The sequence below is a fragment of the Motacilla alba genome, chromosome 3 (assembly GCF_015832195.1).
Source record: "Motacilla alba alba isolate MOTALB_02 chromosome 3, Motacilla_alba_V1.0_pri, whole genome shotgun sequence".
Lineage (NCBI taxonomy): Eukaryota > Metazoa > Chordata > Aves > Passeriformes > Motacillidae > Motacilla > Motacilla alba.
The window spans coordinates 55,246,406-55,271,593 of NC_052018.1; the positions used below are offsets into that span (position 1 = coordinate 55,246,406).

General features: G+C 42.9%; 2 protein-coding genes across 2 annotated transcripts in view; one reads left to right on the top strand and one right to left on the bottom strand.

Moving 5' to 3' along the window:
* Positions 1 to 4,087, top strand: part of ENPP1 (ectonucleotide pyrophosphatase/phosphodiesterase 1) — a 53,738-nt gene extending 49,651 nt beyond the window's left edge. The window contains exons 22-25 of the mRNA XM_038130978.1: positions 138 to 218; positions 659 to 791; positions 1,440 to 1,596; positions 2,420 to 4,087. Coding sequence (XP_037986906.1) covers positions 138 to 218; positions 659 to 791; positions 1,440 to 1,596; positions 2,420 to 2,587 — 539 coding nt within the window. The 3' untranslated portion in view covers positions 2,588 to 4,087. The remainder of the gene's footprint in view (positions 1 to 137; positions 219 to 658; positions 792 to 1,439; positions 1,597 to 2,419) is intronic.
* Positions 4,088 to 18,551: 14,464 nt separating this feature from the next.
* On the bottom strand, positions 18,552 to 21,724 carry CCN2 (cellular communication network factor 2). The gene is made up of 5 exons (XM_038130983.1): positions 21,320 to 21,724; positions 20,995 to 21,211; positions 20,612 to 20,863; positions 20,185 to 20,396; positions 18,552 to 19,864 (listed from the first exon to the last, which is right to left on the bottom strand). The coding sequence occupies exons 1-5, from the start codon at positions 21,716 to 21,718 to the stop codon at positions 19,568 to 19,570; spliced, it is 1,377 nt and encodes a 458-aa protein (XP_037986911.1). The 5' UTR covers positions 21,719 to 21,724; the 3' UTR covers positions 18,552 to 19,567.
* Positions 21,725 to 25,188: the final 3,464 nt, after the last annotated feature.

Below are 25,188 nucleotides of genomic sequence, written 5' to 3' on the forward strand. Positions count from 1 at the left end.
ACTCACACCCACAACAGTTTTGGAAAATGAAGTTAGGTCAGCTCTATCTCAATGTTAATAGACTGATTACTAAAAGCATGAAAATGCAAGTTTGAAGTAACAAATCCATGTAATTAATTGCCCCTTTTTTGTTTCAGATTTTATGACAGATGCAAAGAAACCTCACTACGATGCCTTGCTTACCAGCAACATTGTGCCAATGTATCCTGCATTTAAAGGTATTTTATTTGTATGCCTATTTTAAGTCCATAGTTGAATAGAAGACTGCTGGTATTGTGCTGGCTTCCAAGCCACGCATAGGACTCCTGGTTCCTGGGAGAGAGGGAACATGAGATGGTTGGCTGAGAGAAAATAAGCATATTCCTGGTGAAAAAGAAGGATAACTGTGGTAATTCTCCTGGAAAAAAAAGAGATATCCTGTTTTGTAATGGAGTACTGTTCAATCCTTAATTGTAATTTAAAATATTATATAGGTTAGATATGTCAGGACATGGTGCGGTGGATGCTGCTGCCCAGTTGTATGCAACCTTTAACAACAACAGACACTTGTAGAATTTATTTTCCTAGCTTATCATGTCTGTCCACTGAATACTCTGCAGAGTTGTATTAGCAGCTTCTATTGTAAAGATTGTTTCCTGAATCCATTACTGTGTTTCAGTGTTATGGAACTACTTCCATCATTACCTACTGCCAGAATATGCTGCAGCCAGGAATGGTGTCAATGTAGTCAGTGGTCCAGTGTTTGATTATGACTCTGATGGGCTCTATGATACTCCAGAAAAGTTGAAAAGGTGAGAACCTTTCACATTCGAATCTTTTGTTTCTTTATTCGAATACTGGTCTGTTAGTAATTATCCTTTTTCAGAAAGACACACAAAAGATCCTGAGCAGAAAAGTTCAGAAAGAAGTAACAAGCCTGAAGAGAAAAATGCACCTTCAAAATGTGTAATCCTAAAAGTGAAGGTGGAGTTTAAGAGAAGCTGTTGCATGTGGAATGATGTCTACCAGCCTGAAAACTTAGGATGTTGCCACTGCCTCTAGGAGAGGACAAGGCAAGGGCTTATCCCTGGTGGCATGGTTGATACTTCCTGAGCTGGCAGTGTTCTACTACAAGTTGTGGGTTACAAAAATTGTGGTAGCAAAATTGGCTCAAGCTAGCAGGCAGAGAGGTTCCTGGACTTGGGCTGAACTCTTCATCGCCTCTGGAGTTTTACACATTTTTATGGCAAATCAATTTGTTATACTTCATCAAACTTGTTATTTAGTCTACAAGCCAAACTTGATTTTCAAAAATAGTAGTTTGGAATTTTCCTTCCAGACCTAAGCTTTTCTTGAACAAAATAGTTGAATTGATAAAATTGAATATAGCTGAATGTTGTAATTTGATCTTTGTGCAAGTATGATTTGGTGGATTTACAGAAAGATATTTTGCATTTCAGATACTCTGGTAATTCAGAAGTTCCAGTTCCAACTCACTTCTTCATTGTGCTGACTAGCTGTAAAAATACTTCTGAAACTCCTCTGGAGTGTGAAGGTTCTCTAGATGCCTTGTCTTTCATTGTACCTCACAGAGAAGACAACAGTGAAAGCTGTGCAGTAAGTAGTCTGTTTGGCCCTCATAAACTTCTGAAGTCAGGCTGGAGCTTGTTTTGTTGGGTATGAGTGATTAACTGGTTAAAGCCTTTGAAAATGCTACAGTCTACATGCCCATCTTGAGACAGAAGACAGTATTTTTGCAAGCAGAATTATGTCAAAGTCTGTGAATATGATCAAATGGGAAAACAGATCTGTTCAAAGAGCAAAGCTTAGAGCTAGCCGAGTGGGGTCAGAGTATGCAGAGAGCATGAATGTGATACATACAGAGACTTCTGTAGTGCAACTATTCCGTCAACAGCTGAGAAGGATGAAGAGCTTCTAAAAGGAGTCACCCACAACAAAAGGTCAGTGCTAAGGCCAAATGCATTCCCAGAAGGAAAAGACACAGATGTTTCTGAAGAGCACTGGTTGCTTCTAGTTCAGGTACCTTGGCATTGTGGTGAGAATACACATAACTACACTCCATTTACCCCAGAAAAAAAAGTGTGGAAAGTGTGTAGATCAATCCTACAGCAAGGAATTAGAGTCAGACACAGCTCTCAGAGTATTTTTATCATACTGATGGTAGATAAATTGCTATTCCCCATTATCACCAACTGGTGCAGCTACAGATTTTGTATACTTAAGGTAACAGCAAGAACTAAATTCAGACAAGCTTCTAGCTATGTATAATCCCTGCACACTGTTTGTTAGATCCTTGCCAACAGTTATTGATTTCTGCCTTTATAAAACATCAAAATGTCTTTTATTAGTAGATTAAATGCATCTCAGGAGAGAAAAAAAGTTTTACAGCCCCTTTTTTTTTCCTCCTCTGTCCCAATAGGATGGCAAAGATGAGTCCATGTGGGTTGAAGAGAGAATGAAGTTTCATACAGCTCGGATCAGAGATATAGAATTACTTACTGGACTCAGCTTCTATCAAGACAGAAAACAGCCAATATCTGACATTTTACAGTTAAAAACATATTTGCCAACTTTTGAGACAGTCTGATTTTTCCTATGGAATGTTGTTATTCATGTCACAACTGATTTGTAAATAGACTTTTTTAATTAATGAAACCTTTTTTTTTAAAAATAAGCTGGAACTTTTATTGAGAACTCTTGACCAAATTGCCAGTAGAGAGGAGAGTGGGTGCCATATTTGTATCTCAGGGACTCCTGATGGACCATGCTTGTGACACAGGATGGCAGCGCCTGTCATTCCCACTTGGATGTGGTGGAACCATGTCTGTTATCATGCTAACATCATTTGGTCATCATAGTCATAGACACGAACACAAATGTTATCTTTGATATGCACTGGAGAGGGAAAATTTTATAAAGCATAGTTTATGATCAGCATTCTACTTTCAAAATGCAGATAATTAGCAGATACAATTCTGGGAAAGAGCTACAGTCTTGGTGACCACTGAAATCCAAACAACAACACTCTTCTCACTCCAGTTTTCCTTGAAGCGTGAATTGCACTCTGAGCTTTGGGTGTCATAAAACAATGCAGTGTTATGGTGCAAGAAGCTATACTGGGGTCAGTAGGACCAGTAACTAAACCTTGCCCCACACGGAAGAGACGCCTGGCTGCAGGAGTTCCGTGGGCTGGGAAGCCTCCACATGTTGCCGCCCTCTGATGGCTCCAACACCGACGGAGAATTAGTTGCACAGTTCATTTGTTGTACATGCATCCTTGGAACAGGTGGGTGTAGGATGCATCAAGTCACCTGTAAATGAGAAGAAATTATGTCAGGAATATGTCTGAGCTCCCAGAAGTAATTATCTTACTTCAAGCTAAACTTAGATTTGATGAAAAAATTTTGCTTTATTGAAGTAAAGATGTGTTTCTCTGTTTGGTACGTGTTTTGTCAGCTGTGGTTTTGAAATCCCATTTTTGAATGCAGATGCTGTCAGAGATGCAAATTCTGAAGAAGCATGTAATGACCTTTCTTGGAAGCTTTCAGGCTACACAAACAGCTGCTACAGGCACTCAGGCGTGTAGGAACTCCCTCCTTTTCCAGTACACATATTATCACCTTTGTAATTCTCCCACTCTCTAAAGCTGATGACCCAAAATTGGCTCTGTTATGTATAAAATTCAGCATAGCCAATTTCACATTTATGGTCTTCTCATTTAAAAAGGAGAAAATACATCACGCACAAGTATGTCAGAAGAATGAAGAGCCTGTAACTGAGCAGAGAGGCATTTGACCTTATAGCTTGGCCAGGACATGTTGAAGGCTGGATTCAGAGCCTGCTGAAGTCAGAGGAAGCTTTTCCATTAACTTCAGTTTGAGTGGGCTGAAGTTCTGGGACCATTTTTTCTTTTAACCAAGTGTATTTTCTTGATCTTATGTTACAAGCATGAATTTTTTTTTTTCTCAAGTAGTTTCACTGTGTGAAATCTAAATGTGTTGTAGCAACCTCACATTATGATAGGACTGTGACAGCATTATTCAGTGTAAATGCTTTGTAATGTTGCCTGTGACCAATAAACCCATCAGAAGTATTATGCTGTTTGTGACCATTTCTGTACCAAATGCTACCAACTGGTGTAGTTATAGAGCACAATTTCACTTTTTTTTTGGGGGGGGGGGGGGGGGCGGGGAAGAAATGGGAGTTGCTTCATTCTTTGTTCCATAAATTGAATATAATTCCTCCAACTGTAAAATTAGTTACATTTATTATTAGGAGAGGAAGGTAGGAAGAAAGATGGTCAAGGTATTAAGGTGTTTTTGTTGTTGTTTTTTTTTTTTTTTTTTTTTACAATTGGTACTGTCTCCTGAATACAAATAGATATGTTGACATCTTAAGGTGATGCCAGTTTCCATTAAGAGGCAGGGCCAGCCTAGCTCCTGGATAAAAATGGAACCAGTGTGTCTTCAAGCATGTGACTTCTGGTTTGACCTTTGATTTTGGAATGGAGAGCAGTTGTGAAAGCTATTATGGTCATCAAGACAGGGCAGGACCTAAGTGAGGTTTGGAATGTGTCTTTGCCAGAAATTGACAAGTCAAATTGACAATGAAGAGAGTTATTCTCATTTAATGTTAAGTGTAAATATTTCTGCTGATTTAATTTCTTCTTTGATTGTTAAAGATATTTGTAATGGTGGTATCAGAGCATGTGAATAAATGCTGGTGCTAGTTCTGGTGTCCTGTGGCTAGTGCTACCCCAGGATGACCGATACTAGGTTGTCTTTTTGAAGCCTGATGGGACCCAAGGAGCATCCTACAGTCACCAGCAAAGTCCGTTCAGAAAAACTTGACAGCTTCATCCGCCTGGATGAAAAATGTTTTCTGTTTCAGCTGGTGTATGGTATCAGAGCTTGTCCTGGTTCCATCCAGGAAAGGGTCAATTTTTGCAGTAGCCAGGAGAGGCATGGCCAGGACCGTGAGGTTATTCCATAGCACCTCACACCACACACAGGGGGTGGGAGGGAGGTTGGGTTCCTTCCTGCTGGCTGGTGGTGGTGGTAGGGAGCACTCACCTGCGGAATCACTCGCCTGTCTTCTGCAGTCTGTTGCTAATATTGTTGTTATTACTGTTTGTTTTCTTTCTCGTTGTTTCCAACAAATTGTTCTTATCTCAACCTGCGATCTTTACCTTTTGTGCCTTTAATTCTCCTCTCCATCCTGCTGCAGGGATGAGGGGAGGAAATCAGGAAATGAGTGAACAGCATGTGGTTTGGAGTGTTTCAGTGGGAACACTAAATTGGGGAATACCATTCCTAAGCCATGACAGAGTTCCACTAAGCATTTTCAGTCGGTAAAGCTGAAAGGTGACATGTGACATGGGTGTCAGTATTACTCAATGTAACTGCTTCTTTGCTGTGTAGTGTGGCCTTGTTTCAAGTGAAAAAGGCAGAGGAAGAGCGGACTTCAGCATATTGGTCTGGATGCGCCTAGAAGTGAAACATGTCACAAGACAAGTAGATTGTGCCTTGACAGGTCTTTAGGTGCTACAGACTTGTATCACTGGTTGCTGCAGTCAGTAACTGGGAGGTAATTTGCTTGACTAATACGTTGGAGTTTCTTGCTCTCGTTTACCTCAGAATCTACCATGTTTACAAAAAATAAACCAATATCTAACTGCCCGTATTTCAGACAGGACTGTTCTTGTAAATTTCTTCTCAACGCATCCTGAATACACTAAACCAGTGTCCAGCCTAGTGCACCACAGCTGTCTGCTAGAAGCACCTGCCAGAGGCTGCCCTGTGTCATCCGGTGAGTGGGTGGCCTGGGCTCCTGCCTTTCCTTAGTCTGAGCAGATTCAAAGTACAAAATTATCCCTTTAAATACAAGGTTATAAACCATACTCAGATAGTTGGAAGGAGCTACTCATCTGCTGCATGGGAGGGCACCCACTTTTCCCGGAAAATGAGATTCAAGGGGATCAGAAGTCAGAAAGAAATATAAAAGGAAGGCTCAATCTGTGACTCTGTGGTTAGGAAGCTCATCTAAGAGGCAAAGTTCTCATTTCTGACCTCCCTTCTTTCAAAGTCTGCTGTAAAGCTCAGGCTTGTTGCTGAGGAGGTACCTGTGCCAGAAGGAGTTGCCCAATGTACCATTCCAGAGTGGACACTCAGGAATAAGAGCACCGTGGGGAACTTCTAGTGCTGCAGGGTCACAGGGCAGCTGCTGTAACACTGTGTGCCCACAGCAGCACCACTAATGAGCTTGGGAAACCAGCCCAGGGCTCATGGTGAGCTCTATATTCAGCACTTTTACTGCTGGGCTGTGGTAAACTGTTTTTGCTCTTCTGAAGAGTTCAGGGGCAGAGTAAGAGTCCAGCAACTTATTAAAGCACAAGTTTCCAAATATTTGTGTTTGTTTGCCAGCAGCATCAACATCTCCTACTTCTCCTCGCATACCTTGTGGCAATGTCTGGGAGGTGTTGGAGCACCATGCTGAGGTGGCTTGTGTACCATGAGTGGTACATCTACCATAGCTCAGGAACCTCTATTTTACAGGAAACCAGTCCAGGTTTGGCATCCTGTGACTCAGACTCCCTGGAAAGGAGTTGAGTCCTTTGCTGAACCACTGTGAGTCACCACACCAGACTTGAGCCTCAGGAAAGGCTGCTATGGAGACTATGGACAAACTTGGAATAATTATGGAAGCCTGGAAACAGATTTTAGAGGATACCATTGCAAATTATTGTATTCTTCCTTAGCCACAACATGTGTCAAATTTATGTTGCCATTTATTGCATGTTTAGTTCTCTCTATTTTTAATTTACTGAAATAAAAAAAATACAGTGAGATGAAAGAGTTTTGAGTCACCCCAAAACTCCAGACTGATCTACTGATCAGAAGACAGCAGAATTGCCTTTTGGTCATATCCATAAGGCACATAGGCATGGCTGACAGTCATAGAATTAGAATCATTCTGGTTGGATAAGACCTTTTAAGATCATTGAGTCCAGCCATTACCCCAGCACTGCCAAGTCCACCATGAAACCATGTCAGTAAGTGCCATATCCACACATCTCCTAAATTCTTTCAAGGACAGTAACCACTTCTCTGAGCAGCCTGTTCTGGTGCTTCACAAACCTTTTGGTGAGGAAATTTTTCTAATACCCAAAAACTCCTCTGGTGCAACTTCATGCTGTTTTCCTCTCATCCCATCACTTGTTACCTGGGGGGAGAGGCTGACCCCCACCTGGCTACGCCCTCCTTTCAGGCAGTTGTAGAGACGGATAAGGTCACCCTTGAGCCTCCTTTTCTCCAGGTTAAACAACCCCAGCTCACTCAGCCACTCCCCACAGGACTTGTGTTCCAGACCCTTCACCAGCTTAGTTGCTCTTCTCTAAACTCACTCTTGCATCTCAGTGTCTTTCTTGTAGTGAGTGGCCGAGAACTGAGCACAGGATTCAAGTCATGGCCTTACCAGTTCTGAGCACAGGGGAGATGATCCCTGCCCTGGTCCTTCTGGCCACACGATGGCTGATAGAGGCCAGGATGCCATCAGCCTTCTTGGCCAGCTGGGCACAGCTGGCTCGTGTTCAGCTGCTGTTGACCAGCACCGCCAGGTGCTTTCCATCAGGCATCTTCCCAGGCACCCTGCCCTAAACCTGAAGGGTTACATGGGGTTGTTGTGACCCAAGTGCCAGGTTCAGCGCTTCACTGTATTGTTATTGGCCTTAGCCCATCAATCCAGCCTGTTCAGATCCCTTTGCAGAACCTTCCTGCCCCTACAGCAGATCAACATTCCCACCTAACTTAGTGTTATCTGTGAACGGACTGAGGGTGCACTTGATCCCCTCATGCAAGTTATCAGTGACAATGTTAAACAGAATGGTCCCAGTACTGAGACTTGGAGAACACCATTTATGACCAGCCACCAGCTGGGTGTAAATCCATTCACCACCACTCTCTGGACACAGCCATCCACACACTTTTTTACCCAGCAAACTGTGCACACACCCACCCAAGCCATGAGCAGCCAGGTTTTTCTGGGAGAATGCTGTGGGAAATAGTGTCAAAGGCTTTACTAAAGTCTAGGTAAACAACATCCACAGCCTTTCATAAAAGAAGATTGGTCAAGCAGGATCTGCCTTTTTTAAGCCCATGCTGATTGGGATCATCCCTTGGTTGTCTTGTACATGTCATGTGGTTACATTCAAGCTGGTCTGCTCCATGACCTTCCCTGGAACCAAGGTCAGGCTGATAAGTATGTAGTTCCCCAGATCTCCTTCCAGCCCTTCTTGCAGATGTGTGTCACATTTGTTAACTTCCCATCTAGCTGTTATGAGTCTCTGCATTTGTGGCGCTCTGGCAAAGCCGTGCTTTAACACCAGCCTCGGTCTGAAGCTTGACAGGGAATTTCTTTATATCTCTTCAAAGGTGTCTGCTGGACATGAGAGACAAATGTCTCTCTCTCACCTTTGCCATCCTGCATCTGTGCCAGAGCTTTGAATTTCTCTGTGGCAGAAAGCCTGCTGCTTGAGGGTGATGAATTAATTTTTAAATCTTGCGGCTTGGCTTCTAAGTCTTCTGCTGGCTGCAGAAGATGGGAGAGTCTACTATAAAAAAATTATGCTTTATGTCACAGTCCTGTAACTAGGTCTAAAGCTGTATTTAGTCCCTTTACATGGAAAAGGAACTGATGTAAAGAATTGATTGTGGTGTTCAAAATAAATTGTTTATGGACATATAGATACATTATACTTTGAATGAATAGCGAACACAGATGCATTTGCTGGTCATGTCTGGCCCTCTTCTGGCCTGATCTGGAATAACTGGGAAATTATCTGTTATGCTCAGTGTCCTTTTCTAAGGAAACATGGCCCCAGGAGAGTAGAAATCCAGGCAAGCCACCTGAAAATAATGGGCTTTCCTAGGCTCCTTGTAAGGTACCATTCTTGTAATTAGCTAACACACCTCGTAGAATTTTTAGAGATGAGAGCTTGAGGAAGCTTGAATTACTGAGGTGCAACAAATCAAAATTCTGCAGAAGAAGGTTATGCTATCATATCCCACCATTGAGGAAGTTTTAACTTTCATATAAATTATTCTATATCCTGTTTATGGAACATGCCAGTGGAACTTTCTTGTACAAGTGAGCTAAGATCACTTAAATTACATGTTGCCATCTTCCACTGCTGGCTTCAACAGAGCAGAAGTGCATTGTGACTCCATATCAACCATTTAATTACTTAATCTCAATCGTTCTTGTGAGGTCTTGCAGAAATGGGTTTCATCTTGGAGACTACGTATTATAAACCAGGTTGTCCACAGCTTTCAAAAACCCCCAAGAAACCAAAAAAAAAAAAAAAAAAAAAGCCAAACACTAAAACATGACCTCAGACTCCCAGCCCCCATATTCTGCAAGCTCAGAACATATTGATGTCTTTTCAGATTCAGCACTAGGTTTTATGTAGTTCCTTGACATGTAGCTTCCTTAAATACAGAAAGTATGGAGATTCCCCCAACATCCGCAATGATTCCTTCACAATGATAATTTGCCAAAGGATAATCCATACCAAAATAAAGCTTCAGAAAAATGAAGAATTTTGTCATGAAAAACATGATGGTGAAACTGAAGTATTACAAGAAAAACCCCTACATACAAGAAGAAGCCAAGTGGAATTTAGTATCAGAGTCCACAAAAATTACAGAGCTGTAGTTATTTCAGCAAGAGTGCAAGTACTCCATTACTAAAAGGGCATCAAAAAAGGGCAATGTTTGGGTGTTTGAGGGAATAGGTCTATCAACAAGCCCACAGCCTCGTTAAAGAGAAAAAGCAATAACAAAAAGGCCATTTTGGCCCAAAGGACTTGGATAAACATGTGACAAAGAAACAGTTTCCACTGTTAATAAGAGAAATTTTGAGTTGGTTGATGTCAAACACCTTCCTAAGGCCTCACCTTAGAAACAAGGAATGCATTGATTTTAGCCTTCTCCTTGGAAGATGGATTTTTTCATCTATATAATAAATAGCATATTTTGATGGTATAAGATGTCACACTTCATGTAGATAATGATTTTGTTGGAGTGTGTGTATGATAAAAATTTCAAAATCATCCTGAAAACAACTAGAACATCAGTGTTAAGACTGAATCACAATGCAAAATACATATATGGGGAATATAGTGCTCAGAGGAGAAGTGAACATGAATATGTTCTTAGACCTGTTTGGCTGAGCCACTACCTTTTACATAAAAAAAGATGCAGAAGGATTTCTGTGTAAAGCAAACTGTATAAGCAAATGTGTGCCCAACCTGGATTCTCAAAGCAGGAACATGAGAGCAGTACTTGTACGCAGGTAGTTATGGGATGTAACTCTTGGTTGGAATTTAGAAGCAGAAGAAATAGGTTAGCAGAAGAAAAGCAGTTAGGAGCAGGCTGATGGTGAGCACAAAGCTGGGCTATCCACAAAACTGCCTCCTTTCCAAGGAGGGGGGATGACGCTAGGAGACTGAAGAGATTTTTCTGACATCTGTCTGACTGAGTGGTACTGATAGCTCAAGGATTCTGCTCCTGTGTCAGGCATGAGATTCACTGAGTATTTACAGCCAAGTTAGTTGAAAAAAGCATTAAAAAAGGTCTGAAGAAGACCCCTTGTTAAAAGTTGTTCACATGGGGAAGATGATCTGAGGATATGTGTCTCTAAAAAGCCTCAAATCTTTGCTCATGCAGATGAGGTGCAGAGTGCTGTTAAGGAGCAGAGTAAGGAAAGTAAATCTCAGGTGAATCTCTGGTTCTGAGTGAGTAAGAATGGCCAGTCCGTAATTGCTACTATTGAATAAAGTTGTTATTCAAATGAGTTGTAGAAAACATACTAACTTCTGAAGGAAGATTATGGGCCTTACAAACATACACATTTCTTACCACTTTTTTGAGTCTCAGTAGTGTGGCAGTCCATGTATCAGACCCTGATCCACAATTTTGTTGGGCAGTTGACACCTGCAGCGGACACAGTCCAGAGAAAATGGCACTTCAGTCCTCTGGCCCATTTGTAGTTCCAAATCCATTTCATATTAATGGGTCTCAAGTAGGGAGCTGGATCAGAGGTTTTTTTTTTACCAAACCTTTTTAGTAGGTTTGGGTTAGATCCAGAGCATCAGAGTCAAAGACCTATTTAGCAAACCAAATCTACACAAAATGGATGTGATTCATTGTCTATGCATGTTGAAGAAGTCAGGGGGGAATTTGTCTCTTTCAACAATTTAACTCAAAAGCTTATTGTAACATAATTAGTCATCTGGAAAAAAAGGAGATGTAATTACATAAGATAATTTATGGTTCTCTGACAGATACCCAAAGCTTACATGTGAATCTGTATCTACCTAAGGAAGAGAAGCAAGTTCTGCTCATCCTAAAACTTGAACTTTGGAGTGTTGTTTAGTTTTTAAGAAGCATACAAGATAAAAAAACAAGACAATTTAAACATACTCTCCTTTAATATCATCTTTAATAAATAAATCCCTCTTTCTGTGTATTTTTCCAGGTACCTGCTGGTGAAAACTATTGTGATGTAGTGTGACATATTACAGTGATTTGTTCCTTCAGGGTAGGTGCCACGCACTTTGGGCGTTTCATTTTCTATATTTTCAATATAGATAACAATGCTGCAATGATATCTAAGTAAAGCATGGTGCTCAGGCAGAACTGCGTAGCTGTTACTTTAATTCGCTTTGAGAAAATAAGAAAGATTTCCTGTATTTCAAACAAGTCTATGTTTACATCATCCCTCGTAACAAAATAGCACGAATTGTTTCAAGTGAGTAATCAAATACCTTCCACCAAAAAGAGCAGGAGCTTGTTTAGCTTCATTCGTAAGGAGGCAAAGTTTGTACCCGGAGCAAAGGGCGGCTGCAGAGCTGCCACGCGGTGTCAGTGTGATGCAGAGAAAGAGCCCGGTCTCGTTGCTGTGCTCCGGGGTGAAGTCTGGCAGAACTCTGTGCCAACCGGGACCTGACATGGTGTTTGTGGTAATTTGGTGTTTCGGGAGTTGATAGTCTGATATGGGCTCACGTGGGGCACTAAGTGCTAGCCAGGACAAATATGGAATATATTGCTGTGCTCTCTACGCTATCTATAAACAGCATCATCGACCAGAAATTATATGTTTCATAGTCGCCTCATCAATGAAGCCACTTTTATCTAAATTAATTAATGAAATAAAATGACAGACCAACTTTTGTCTCTTCCTCGTTTTGGAAAAGCAGACAGACAAAATACAGGTACCAGTGTTTCTTTATTTCCTGTCTAAAGGACAGGATGTTTTTGTGCAATCCTACTATCCCACAACTTGTCCTGGTGTGGATGTACAGAGCAGAAAAATATTTGAAGACTGGTTTAATGAAGTCTAATGAATAATCTCAGAGAGATTTTAGGCATAACTGTAAACTATTTGGAAGAAGATCCTGCTGCCTCCCTCAATCAGAAGTAACCTTACAGCACAAGGAGATTTTATCAGCTTGTTTGTCTCTGATTTGTGTTGAGAGGGCCATTGTATTTGTCTGTGTGTGATTGTTAACAAATATACGTATTGTTTCTAATAAATTGTTTTATGATAAGGTCTGTGGAGAATGCCAGGCAGAAGCCAAAGAAAACATTACATAAATAGTCTCTAATTTGCTTTTCAACTGTATAAAATTAAAGCACTCCTAAGGACAGAGGAGCCTTGCTTCATTTCTGCATGTAGAAAGTCCACTATTTCTTCGCACAAAACCCAAGTTTTTGCCCAGATAATCCTTGTACTCTTAAGGCTGGCTGTACTTACAAGATTTGCCATGCTCATTATATTCTTGCAGAAGTCAGAAAAGCCAGAACTAAAAATCCCCATTGCATACAGTTATCCAAAGGGTAATACGAGCATACTCACATCTGTAGAGCAGAATATTGTATAAGGTAACACATTTATATAATAATTGCATCTTCATGAGAATAGCTAGATGATACAGGCAGCTACAATGGGGATGTCTGCGTGTGTAAGTGCTTGTGTGTGTGTAAGGTTAAACCTCCCAGAATATCCTTACTCGAGATGTTTTCCATGTTGACTAGCTCTAAGTCAGGCACCCTCTTGCGAAGTGGGATAATATTGCCAATTCTTCTCCAACAGCATTTCCTGGTGTCTGTAATCAAATTACTGTAAAATAAAATGGCACTTTCTAGAGTGCTCTTTAGTACTCCTGTGGATCATAAGGATAAGCAGCAATGCTGTACCTTTAGCACAGCAAGAAAAAACAAATGTTGCTTTCCCTTGAAGTACTGATCCCAGGTGACTTCTCACAGGCATTAGCCGTGCTGGGACAGGTGTTAGCCATGCTGGGGTCCATTCAAGATCCCAGGCTGGGGCATATTCTTATCTATGCAGTTCTTTCCAAGGTGACTATTTAGTGGCTATGGAGCTGTGGTTGGAAGAATCAGTGGAAGGAAAGAAATATTTCATTTCTATGTCATCATATGAAAATCCTTTGAGTTACAGATAAAGAAAAACCTCAGTTGAGCAGATTCCCTCAGATGGGCAACTACAGCTAAGAGGCTGATGGGGAAACCCACTGAGACACTTGTGGCAGTTCCCAAGGTAAGATGAGCTGGCTTTCTTCATTAACTCCTAACATATTAGATTTCAGAATCTTGATTAACTTGCTGGTCTTGGACTTTTTAACCTCACAACAAGCTTAGAACTAGAACAGCATATATAAATGGAAAAGGCCAAATATGGTTTCTTACTTATTTCCATTGCTCTGTCAATTAAAAAAGTATACCTAACACCATATCACAGTGTATTAAGATTATATCAAGTACCTTCTCACATGTTACATTGTCTAAAGTTTGAATAATATTTCAGATCTAATTTGAATACTTGTGCTTCTCTTTCATTTACCAGATACCCTGGCTTATTACTTCCGTATTAGGTTGTACTAGGTTGTAATTTTGTCTGTTTACAGAACACTATTTTGTGCAGTTTGTGCTCGTGGAAGTGCTTATTGCCCAGCAAATGTCACAGGAGCCAGCCTGTGTCCTCCCAGGAGACCTCCAAGGCACACAGTCCCATGCAGTTCCCCTAAAATTGTACAGCCTTAGGATTTTGGGTCACAGGTAGTCCATACCAGTCTGACTGCAGTTATGTCAGTTAGCTAGGCTGACCGGAGTCCTGAAAACTGGCTGAAAAGCTTGCTTTTAGCATTCAGCTCAGGAGCAGGAAAACATGTTTTCTAGCTGCTGAAAGCTGCTAAATACCTGCTTTTAATAGGTCTAATTTAAACCAACAAACATTTATTTGGATTGCGCATTTCTTTCAGTGGCTCAATTAATGGGGCTGAGTAATGAATGGAGGCACCACTGGATTGTATTAGCACTGCAGTACTGCGTTAGCAGCCTTTTGGTCCTGCTCAGGAGGCTGTAAAATGCTTTGTTCCTCACAACATAACCACCATTATACTCCTACCAGGGTTGAATTTACTTACCATTAAGCAAATGTATGTAGTCCTGCAATTGGCATTGCCCCAGTAACAGACAGGAGCTGAGGAATGCTGCCACAATATGCAGCCAGATGTTTCAGGGTGGGACATTTCAGAATGGGCCCACATTCACTACTCTGGGGATGTGGGCTTGGACTGGCACAGAGAAGAGCTGAAAAAGCCAGGGCAAGAACTAAGGACTGCAAACAGTTCTTCTCTTATGCAGCAGCAACACTGCATCGTGCAGTGGAGATGGACCTTAGTCATGCTTCTAAGCTCTGTTCAAACGCTAAATGTGTTGAAGGCTTTAGTACAGTTTGGGAACAGGTTCCTTGAAGAAATTCCTGGTATTTCCTGGTTCCAGGCAGGCTGAAAAACACTGTGAGAATGTAGTGGCTTTTGGTATCTCCATTTATGGACATGAATCAAAGGAACTGCAGGGAGGAAAAAAGTGGAAAAATGAGAGGAAAAATAAGTTAACTGAACTACTTCCTCTCTCAGATTCTTCTTGGGTTTTGGGCAAAGCCTTACAGTGGTATTTCATCCCAACTTCTCCTTGCTAACTACTTCCATATGTAGGCATAGCATAACATCAGTTAAAGCCACATTTAAGCACTGTTTTTAAAGAACTTGGGTTTTTGGTGGTAGGATACAAAGTCAGAATGGTTGAATTATTATATATTCAGGTAAGAATATTACTGTTCCTTCTTATATTTAATGTCCTTTTCAGTATAATGAAATGAGAGCTTTCTTCAAGTGCGAGTTCTGAAAAACTATGCTACATGAGAAAAATACAAATGATCTAGTAAAAAATATGCTATTTCCAGTGGTGTCCAAAAGTCAGTTTTCCCAGCTGACTCCCCGTCTTTGTGAGACAAACAACTGGATACAGTTCAAAGACTTATTTGTTCCTGTGTGGTTGCAAATCATTAAAAGTGGCTCATTCTTGAAGACTTTTTTAACTAGTGTCTTTTGGATGTGTCTTAGCTCTGAGGAATCTGACAAATTTCCATCTGGAGAGTAGAGCCTATTTCATATGAAAGGGCTATAATCCCTGTCTGTTGTTCACATCTGTATTGTGTTAGAAAGCTAAGCTGCAAATCCATGCAAAAGTGTTATGGTACAAAAATCTGAAATACGATGGTTTAGAACTATTTCAAAGTATTTGATACTCTGGTCTCCAGCCACCTTGAATTTCTGTTTAATATTTAATTGAATACCTTTTATCAAATTAGTATTGACTTTACAGTGATTCTTTACCAACTGTATTATTAATATAGCTGGAGATCCATTTAAAGGAGGTGGTAATTAGAATGAACATGTTTTCATATATGAATAAAATATTTTTAAAGAACAGTAGCAAACTTGCTCAGTAGGATTTTCTGAGGATGCAAACAACCAAAAGCAGACTTCCAAAACAAGGTATTTTGAAAGGAGCATGAACCAGTGTTCTCTCCCATGTAAGTGACTTTGGACTTTTGAACTCAGGTTTTTATTCTTCCATCTATGCATCTTAGGCACAAAGAATGAAATCAGGAAACTTCTTTACGGTTGAAAGGCCCACATTGAAGCCACCATTTAAGATGCCATAAATTCCACACAAGGGCTCCTTTTTCCTGGGATACCTTTGAAAGAAAGCCTTACAAATAGTATGATGCCTACCTATACTTCTAGGAGAGCATACAACAAAATATTTAAATTTCTTTACCTTTAGAGATAAAACCTTCAGAGGTCTAACACCTGTGAAATGGTGTAAAATGTATGCTTCTGTCAGAAGACTACACACATTCCTGGAAAAAGGAGTGCAATCCATTATAATGCATACCTGAGATTTATGACCCCTGATATGCTCGGGGAGAGCAACAATGCTTAACAGATTTGCATGTGTAACGTACTTCCTTATTTTAATTCACAGTGGCAACAGCAAACCACTGTCAAAATATTCTGACAGGCCTCTTCTGTGCTCTGCTGGCCTGTGAAACAGTGCAATAATGTGTCAGATGGCAGGCAAGACAGTTTCATCATCACACAATCTGGGAAAGGACAGGTAGTGGTCCTGGGCTGCTTTGGGTTAACCCCATTGCAGGTGTCTTTCAGACAGCCCTTACTCAACCAGAGCCTGCTGTTGCTCTCTGACCCTCCAGCCTTGTTTGCCAGGCACAGCTGGACAACAGTGCCAGGGGAGGCCACAGCATTGTGTGGATTAGGTATTGGAGATACAGCCCACGCTGCAGAGAGCTGGGAGCAGAACATGAGTGAATCTTGTGGTTGTGAGGCTCATGGGAATAATGGTATTAGGAAATGTCATTCATTTTAATATCTGATACTAACTGATAAAAGACTGCAGAGCAGAGCTGTCCATCAACACGCTTAAGCAGTGCCATAAGCACCCCATTTCTCACAGGAATTCATCCCAACCTGCCAGGTACACTGTGCTTCTTTCACTTCTGCTAATCCTGAGAGCTTCTATAGCGATGGTTATGAATGAAGTCCACGTACATCCTGTCCTTTCTGGAACTAGAAATGAGAGTTTTCTCATCGTTATTTGGGGGTGGAGCCACAGTAGTGGTCAGGCAACCACTCCTCAGTGTTGTACAAGTGTTTGAAGCATTTCCAGGGTGAGCTGAATGGCTGTACAATATTCATAATCTGAAAAAAAAACACAGAGAAAAATGCTGGAGAGTCTCAGGGAGCATAAGAGCCAGAGGCTACCCAAAAGTATTTCATATGGGACAGAGAAAGCCACTTCCTCATGCCAGGAGAATTCCTTCTATTTTTCAGAGGAAGGGAAAATGCTTCTATGCCCTTGAGCAAAGCCTGGTGAAGCCATTGGCAAGACTCCCATTGACTTCCCATTAGTTTAGGGCTCTGTTGTTCATCATTAGTCAAAGCTGGTGTTACACTGATTTGCTGCTAATGCTAGCTGAAATCAATGGGATTGGAAGGTGCTCAGGAAGGATGGACATTTTTGTAAGCTAACACTCTTTCAGCACCAGGAAATTCCAGATTGAACTTGTTTGCCTGAAAAGGATTCTTGTTGGAGAGCATGTTTTTTTTCTGAAAACAAGAATTAATGCTTCTAGTGCAAAGGTTAATTTTGAATTCAAAGAATCTCCTTGTCTCAATAAAGGGACAAAAAAAGTCTGTTATTGATGTAGGTCCCAGCACAGGACTGAAGCTTTTCTTCTAGCTTCAGGGGGATGAGTGCATTGACTCACAACTGTCCTTACAAATAGTTCTTGCTTATCTAAGAAGAATGCTTGGACCATTATCAAAATGTGTAGCTCTTACTTCTCATCTGTGACCCTGCAGGAGTTTGCACCCATGGACACTTTACACAGAACTGTCACATGTAATGGTTTGGCTTTGTCAGCAAGCAGGAATATACTCTGAGTAATTGCCACCAGAGCTCAGTGCTCTACCATACCACAGTTAGGTTTTAATTCAAGTAAAGCTACATCTAAATTAGCCCTACACTGCATGAAGGTTAAATCAGAAGTTTTTTAGAGGTCCCTTCCAACCTGTTGCATTCTGTGATTTTTATGATACAACTCATTAGCTATTACCTGAGAATTGTACCAACTTTGGACTTCTGGATTTGAGTCTAGAGTCAAGAACCACTTCAATGCTTTTAGTAATTAAAAATATTTTCCCTGCCTTAGTTGAAAACAAATCTTAACCAGTGGAACACCTCAATTAAATTAAACATGTTGTGTGGTGTATTACAGAAGCAGTTGAATACCGTGGTGACCAGCTGACTCCTTTCAAACTACATGTGATGCATGAGGAGACCTGCTGCACTTTCTAATGCCATACTAGGCTTGGCAAAGCAAGCCTGGACCTTCCCTCCATTCTAAATTCAGAAGAGTAACAAACTATACAGTTGGTTCACTAGTAACAGAATAAGTAAATCTTTAGCTTATTCCTAAGTGTATGTGATTCTGGAGAAAGAACCCACCACACATTACTTGATTTTCATCTAGTGCAAAGGCAACCCCTTTAAAAACATGAAAAGGAATAGTGTAGACTAAAGGCAAATGAATATACCAAGCCATTTATATAAAAAATATAAATACTTTATTTTCAACTAAAAAGGTGCAAACATGTAACTTTTGGTCACACTTCTCAACAAATAAATTGTCCAAAAAGAGCCATAGTCAAAGAAAGAAACAAATGCTCAAGTGGAAAGACTGATGAGCTCCAGAACAATGATTTCTCTTAAAGCAACTTGTCTTATAAAGTAGTAAGTAAACATATTTTTCCAGACGAATGCTTTGTAACATTACAGGCACCTCAGCTTCATCTTGACCTCAACTCACCATTTGGCCCTATCTGAACAATTTCCACTGGAGTATCTATTTCATGCTTTGAATGCATTGTCAAACAAGCTTTAAATCTTACCTATCTTGATCCAAAAAAGAAGGCTATCATTGAACTTTCAAAGCATTAAACAAAAGCACAAAACTTTAAATTAATTTAGATAACTGTACAAATATATATACACACAGTATTTACAATATTCATAAAAAGTAGCTTGTTACAGGTAAATTAACTGCCACAAGCTGTCCAGTCTAATTGACATGATTCTGATTCTTGTTGGCCAAGCCATCTGAATCAGAGTGTCAGAGCTGAAACATTACTGTCCTGACTAACAGAACACCTTCTACTTAGCACTTTGCTGGGTGTTTGCATTCCAGCTGTTGCTGTGTCTAAGCCAGCACCAGCAAACATGCTAATGGTCTCTTCTCAATTGCACTACTAGATGAAGCACGCTGTACCACATTAAGGGAACATTTGCTTGAATCTGCTTTTCCTGCCTGTTTCCCTTAACCCCATCACACCACCTCAGGAACAAGTTCTGAAGCTGTGTCTTGCTGTGGTCCCACTGTCCGTTTTACGTTCTTCAAATCACCATTTGGGGTCAGTAGAAAAACTGTCTTAAGTCACATGGAGCAGTTTGTTGAAATTTAAAAAAAACTGATTTAAATACCTTGTGCTATTGAATCATGTTTACAAAATGAGATGCAAATCAGTTCAAGTTGAGAATGCACTTGGCGTCTCCTCCTGGCTTTATGCCATGTCTCCATACATCTTTCTGTAGTACAGAGACTCAAAGATGTCATTGTCTCCAGGGCAGTTGTAGTGGCACGCGCAGGTCTTGATGAACATCATTTTCCTTTTCATGATCTCCCCATCAGGGCACTTGAACTCCACAGGGAGGGTGGCTGTTCTGTGGGGCGTGCAGCAGCGCCCGTCAGTGCAAACACCACAGAACTTAGCTCTGTAGGTCTTCACGCTGGTGCAGCCAGACAGCTCAAACTTGACAGGCTTGGAGATTTTGGGGGTGCGAATGCACTTTTTGCCTTTCTGTCAGGATAGAAGTGAATACAAGATGTTTAGAAAGTAGGCTTTCACAAAGCACACTAAGCTTGCAAGTTAGTGGTGAGCAGCCATGCTAATCCTGTGTTATCATTAGGCAAAATTGTCTTATACAGTGCCATAACACAGCATGAGAGAAAACTAAGGACATTTAATTGTAAATAGTGATCGCCACTAGGGTAAAACTCAAATTTTGACGTAAACCACTTGAAACTGACTACCTGTCAGCTCTGCACTTTTGGTCACTGTCCTTCTGCCAGAGGATGGAAACAACCTAGTGCAGCATACACAGAGATAAAAATATTTACCTTGATGTTCTCCTCCAGGTCTGCTTCACAAGGTCTGACCATGCAGAGTCTACTCTGTTTCTCCAGTCTGCAGAAGGCATTATCATTGGTGACCCTGGTAGAGATACCCATGCCACAGGTCTTGGAGCAAGCACTCCATTCCGTGGTCTGTACCAGGCAGTTGGCACGCATCATTGTTGGGTCTGGACCATAAGTGTCTTCCAGTCGGTAAGCTGCAGGAGACAGAAAACCAAAATGAGACCACTGCCTGACCTCAGCCCTCTAAACGCTCCTTCCTCTTCCTGAGAAATTCAGGCAGCTAAAATCTGTGGGGTGATTCCACCAACTGCAGCCCTCCAGCCTCTGCCCTGCACTCCACTGCCTTCAGCCTCCATCATGCACGGTGTCCCCTACCCCGGCTGCCATCTACATGGAGCCCCCCACTCACCGGCAAGTGCAGGTCCCACGGCAGTCTGCTCTTTGGCCTCATCGCAGACCCACTCCTCGCAGCACTTTCCAGGGAGCTTCACCCGGCGCGGGTAGGGGCAGTCGGGGCTGGGCAGGCGGACGTCCATGCTGCAGAGGGGCACGCAGCCCACCGCGCCGTCCAGGCAGGTGCACTGGTACTTGCAGCTGCTCTGGAAGGACTCTCCGCTCCGGTACACCATGCCGCTGAACACGCACGGGGCGCCGTCCCGAGCTGCGAGGGGCAGGAGCAGAGCGTGAGTCGGGCGGGTGGGTGTCTCGGAGGTTCCCACTTTCCTCGCTCCCTGCCCAGCAGGACCCCGTTTCCCGTTCCCGCGGCAGCCGGCAGCCCCGGCCCCCACTCACCGGTGCAGACGCCGATTCTGCGGTTGGCGGGGGAGCCGAAATCGCAGAAGAGCCCCTTGTGGTGGTCGCAGGGGTCGCGCTCCGTGCAGAGCTCGCCCAGCTGCTTGGCGCACACGCGGCAGCAGCCGCAGCCGTCGAGCACCAGGGAGACGCCGGCGGGGCAGGTGGGACTGGCTCCGCACTGGCACTGCCCGCTGCAATCCTGGCCCTGAGCCTCCTGAAATTGCCGGGGGGGACAGAGAGAGAGAGAGAGGGGGCGTCAGAGCCGCCGCCGGGACCGGCCGGACGGGGCAGGCGCGGCGGCGCGGCGGGCGGCAGCACTTACCGGGCTGAGGAGAGCGAGCAGCAGGGCTAGGGCGAACGGGGCCAAGGTGTTGGGGACCATCGTGCAGCGGTCAGCGCCTTGTGGGTGAAGAGGCGGCGGCGTCGGCGTCGGGCTGCCGGGCGGCGAGGGGAGCCGAGGTAAACCGAGAGCTTCCCTCAGGGCGGATCTGCTCGGCGGCGCGGACGGGGCTGCGGCGGGCCGTGGGCGCTGTGCTGGAGGGTGGCTGCTGCCGGGAGTTGCTGGGCTCCGCTCTCCTCCGCTCCGCTCCGTCCGAGTGCGGCGGGAGAGTGGCTGTGTGACTGCCGAGTGCCGGGACGGACGCCCCTTTATAGGCGGCGGCGGCGCGGCCTCGCCAATGGGCTGAATGGGGCCGCGGACAAACAGCGACATTCCGCGCATTCCTGCGCGCCGCGCCGCGCCGCCCGCCCCGCCCCACGCCGCCGCCGCCGCCCCGGAGCGGCCCTGACCCCTGACTCCCGCATTCCTCGGGCTGCGCCCCCCCAGCGCACACTCTCGCCGCCCCCCCATCACGGTTTTTTTATTTTTCGTCCTGATGTGTTTTAAATGTGAGTCCCCGTCGCTGCCAGCGCTCCCGGCCGCCCCCCCCCTCGCCCCCGGCAGCGCGTTATTTCGAGGCGGGCGGCGGGTCCGGCGGGAAGGGGCGGCGGGGCGGTTGCCAGGGGCGTTCGGGGGAATCCGCTATTTCCCTTCCCCTGTGCTCCCTCGCGTCCCTCGTCCCTCCCCCGGGCACCGGGGACGCGGGGCGGGTGGATCGGGGTGGCGCGGGGTACCCGGTGTCCGGCGGCGAACGGTCCGGGCGCTTTGGTACCACCGAAAAAAGGTATAATTACGCTACCGGGTATAAATTGACTCTGTGTACCACTGAATCATACTGAATATTTGTAATGTGTTCCTTCCCTAATAGATGCTCTCTATGAATAGAGAGAGTGCCTATTTACTCTGAAATACTTGGCACAGTGAGTGGAGTCTGAAGCATGGAAGAAGTGGCTATTATTTTCCCACTGCCTGTGTGCAGCTGTCATTTCTGAGCAACACGTTCCTCGTTCCTTGCACATCCCTGCTTCCAGCCTTCCTGATAGTCTGCCCCAGGATTACAACAAGAAGAGAATGGCATGCTACCTCATTCAGCCAAAACCTTAACACTGTGGTTTGTATTTGACTGAACCCAGGACGTAAGCATTGTGGCTTGTATTAAGTCATTGCAGATAGCTGCTATGATTATTGTTTGGTTTTTTTTCTTTTTCTTTTTTTAACCGGGAGGATGGCTCTTCCCCTGCCTCCTGTGTATGATTTGAATATTCAGTGATGTCATGTTGTTTGACCTCCGCTTTAACACAAGGAATGCCAATGTTTTGGCTTTTGACCTGTGGAAGTATGTTAGTGTTTAGTAAGAGAGACTGGCTTAATGCATCACAATAAGCAATCTAAAATCTGGTAGTACCTTAGGAAATCTCATCTTTTGTATGCAGGCTTTCCCCCACTGCCATTCTCCCTTGCTCCCCACTTCTTTCCGTCCCTCTATATCTAGGCATACTTCCATGCTATGATGCTATGATAATAAAACAAGATTCATGAGAGGAAAAGGTCTTCCATGTAATGCCCCAGTAGGACCATTGTGCTGTAAAACTGCTACTTATATTCTGCCAGCATTGCACTGCATCTGGTAAAGTCATTTGGATGTCATTTCTTCTACTTGAAATTCTCCATTAAAAGAAATGAGATTGTCTTTGGAAGAAAAAATGAACCCCAGAGGAACAGTTATGGTAAATAATATATGTTCCCAAAACCATGAGGTCTCCTAAAATCTGTATTTACTTGAAGGACTCCAGTGGCCTCAGTGCTGGGTAAATAGTATGTGTACCAAACTATGTATGACATGCATACCAAAATGCAAATGTAACCAGGTAAACAGAATGCCTTTTTTAAATGCCTAAATATGGTAGAACATCAGAGAGAGAGAGAGAGACTCTAGACATGTTTTATAACTTTCCATGTAAGAGGTTTTTTCAGAGATACAATTTTATTAAACAAAACCTAAGAATCTCACTGACAGAAAAAGTATGTTTAAAAGTAACAAACTACCAGAAAGCCAGGAAATCCAAAATTAAAGGATAAATCTGTCCTAAGTCCTCCCACTGCAGGCCAAGTACAGCAAGCCCCATACACTTGCTGCCCTGAGAAAAATGGCCTGAATAGTTACTTGAATTCAGAACTAATTCTGGTCTTGCACCACTGTGGATCAGGCATGAGCCCACTAAATTACAAGTTGTATCAGCACATGCAGGTAGGTAAGAATCAGAGTCCACAGGAGTGCCTTTTGGTCATCTTGGTTTCTGTGTTGTTAGATGTGTGTAACAATGGGTACCTCATTGGTGCGTGTGTATGTACGCACGGGGACAAAGAGAACTTGAAAGCAAAGGCACTTCTTGCATACTCCAGTCTGTCTTCACCTTATCCTTTCTGATGACAACCACAGAAACCTCAAGGTTGGAAGAGACCTTCAAGAACATTTAGTCCAGCCAGTAATGTCACCCCACCATAATCACCCCTAAACAGTATTCTCGGATGCCACATCCAGGTGCCTCTTGAGTATGCCACAGGTTGGACAAGTACATCCTGGAACTGATGCATAAAATGGTTAAAATGCACTAATTTTGACTTCCATGCAGGTGTTTATACAGCACATGCTTTTAAGATAGTATATTTTTTCTGCTGAAACTAGGAATTCACTACACCAGCCTTGCAGACTTGTTTACACAGCTATATACGGTATGTGTGTGTCTACATCAGCTTCAGTTGGTGAAGTCTTGTAAAATGTACAGGTGTGGATTGCTACATTCCTCTCTTGTGTTTTTCCTTCTTTTTTTTTTTTCCTGCTTCCCCCCAAAAAGTCACTTGATCAGGTATCAGACATAGTGAAAACCTGGCAAGACTACAGGAAAGTGGCTAGACTTGGAGTGTTTGTGTACTTAAAGAAAGAATCTTGCACATTTTCAACTTTCAGTCACAGATATTTTTTTATAAGAGCAATTGGAGGTCTGAGCCAGCCCTCAAAGCGGAAATCAAAAGCTCCCAGAGAAACATACCCGAGGAATGTGAATCTGATCCAACAACCATACGCAATGCACATACAGTACTGTCAGTCTTATAGGAAGTCTTGCCATATATGGACATCTGGACCCTGAGCTGTTTATCATCACGATAGGCTTGTAGCTGGCTGCAGACATTTCTGGCTTGCCTCAGGTTTAGTGTGCCAATTAGTTCCTTTCCCAAAATGCTCACCAATTCTTTAAAATTGTAATAAATACATCTCAGAATTCTGAGAGGTCTGGTTAAAGTTACGTTAGTAGGCTTTTGCTTAAAATGCAGATTCCAAGAAAGACTTACTCTGCTAGCTCAGAAATAGACACAGAGTAAAAATAAAGAGATTTATTCCATTATGAATGTGGTTGCCTGGTATTTCTCTTTCTTAGAAGTCATCTGGTGGCTTATTCTATGTATCTGTCGGCATAGAAAGGGCACTGAAGTAAATAACTTCCTGAACTTTTACTCATCCTTTTCTGGGGAGATGTGTGATCTCACCAATCAACAAAGGCAAAGAAAAGACTACATTTCCCAGGATCTGTCAAGCAATTTATCTGTGTTGTGCAATTTATACTGCTTGGTTAGAGTGGTACAAAGCCTTTCACCTTGTAGCTATGACAATTCACATCAGCTAATCTTACTAATGAGAGCCATTAGCTCTTCTCCAAAGTGAACCAGAATTAGAAGGCGGGGAAGGGCAGTGGATGGCATAGGCTATGGACATATTTGCTGCTGAAATGGTGCATCTAGTCCAAATTCCTTAA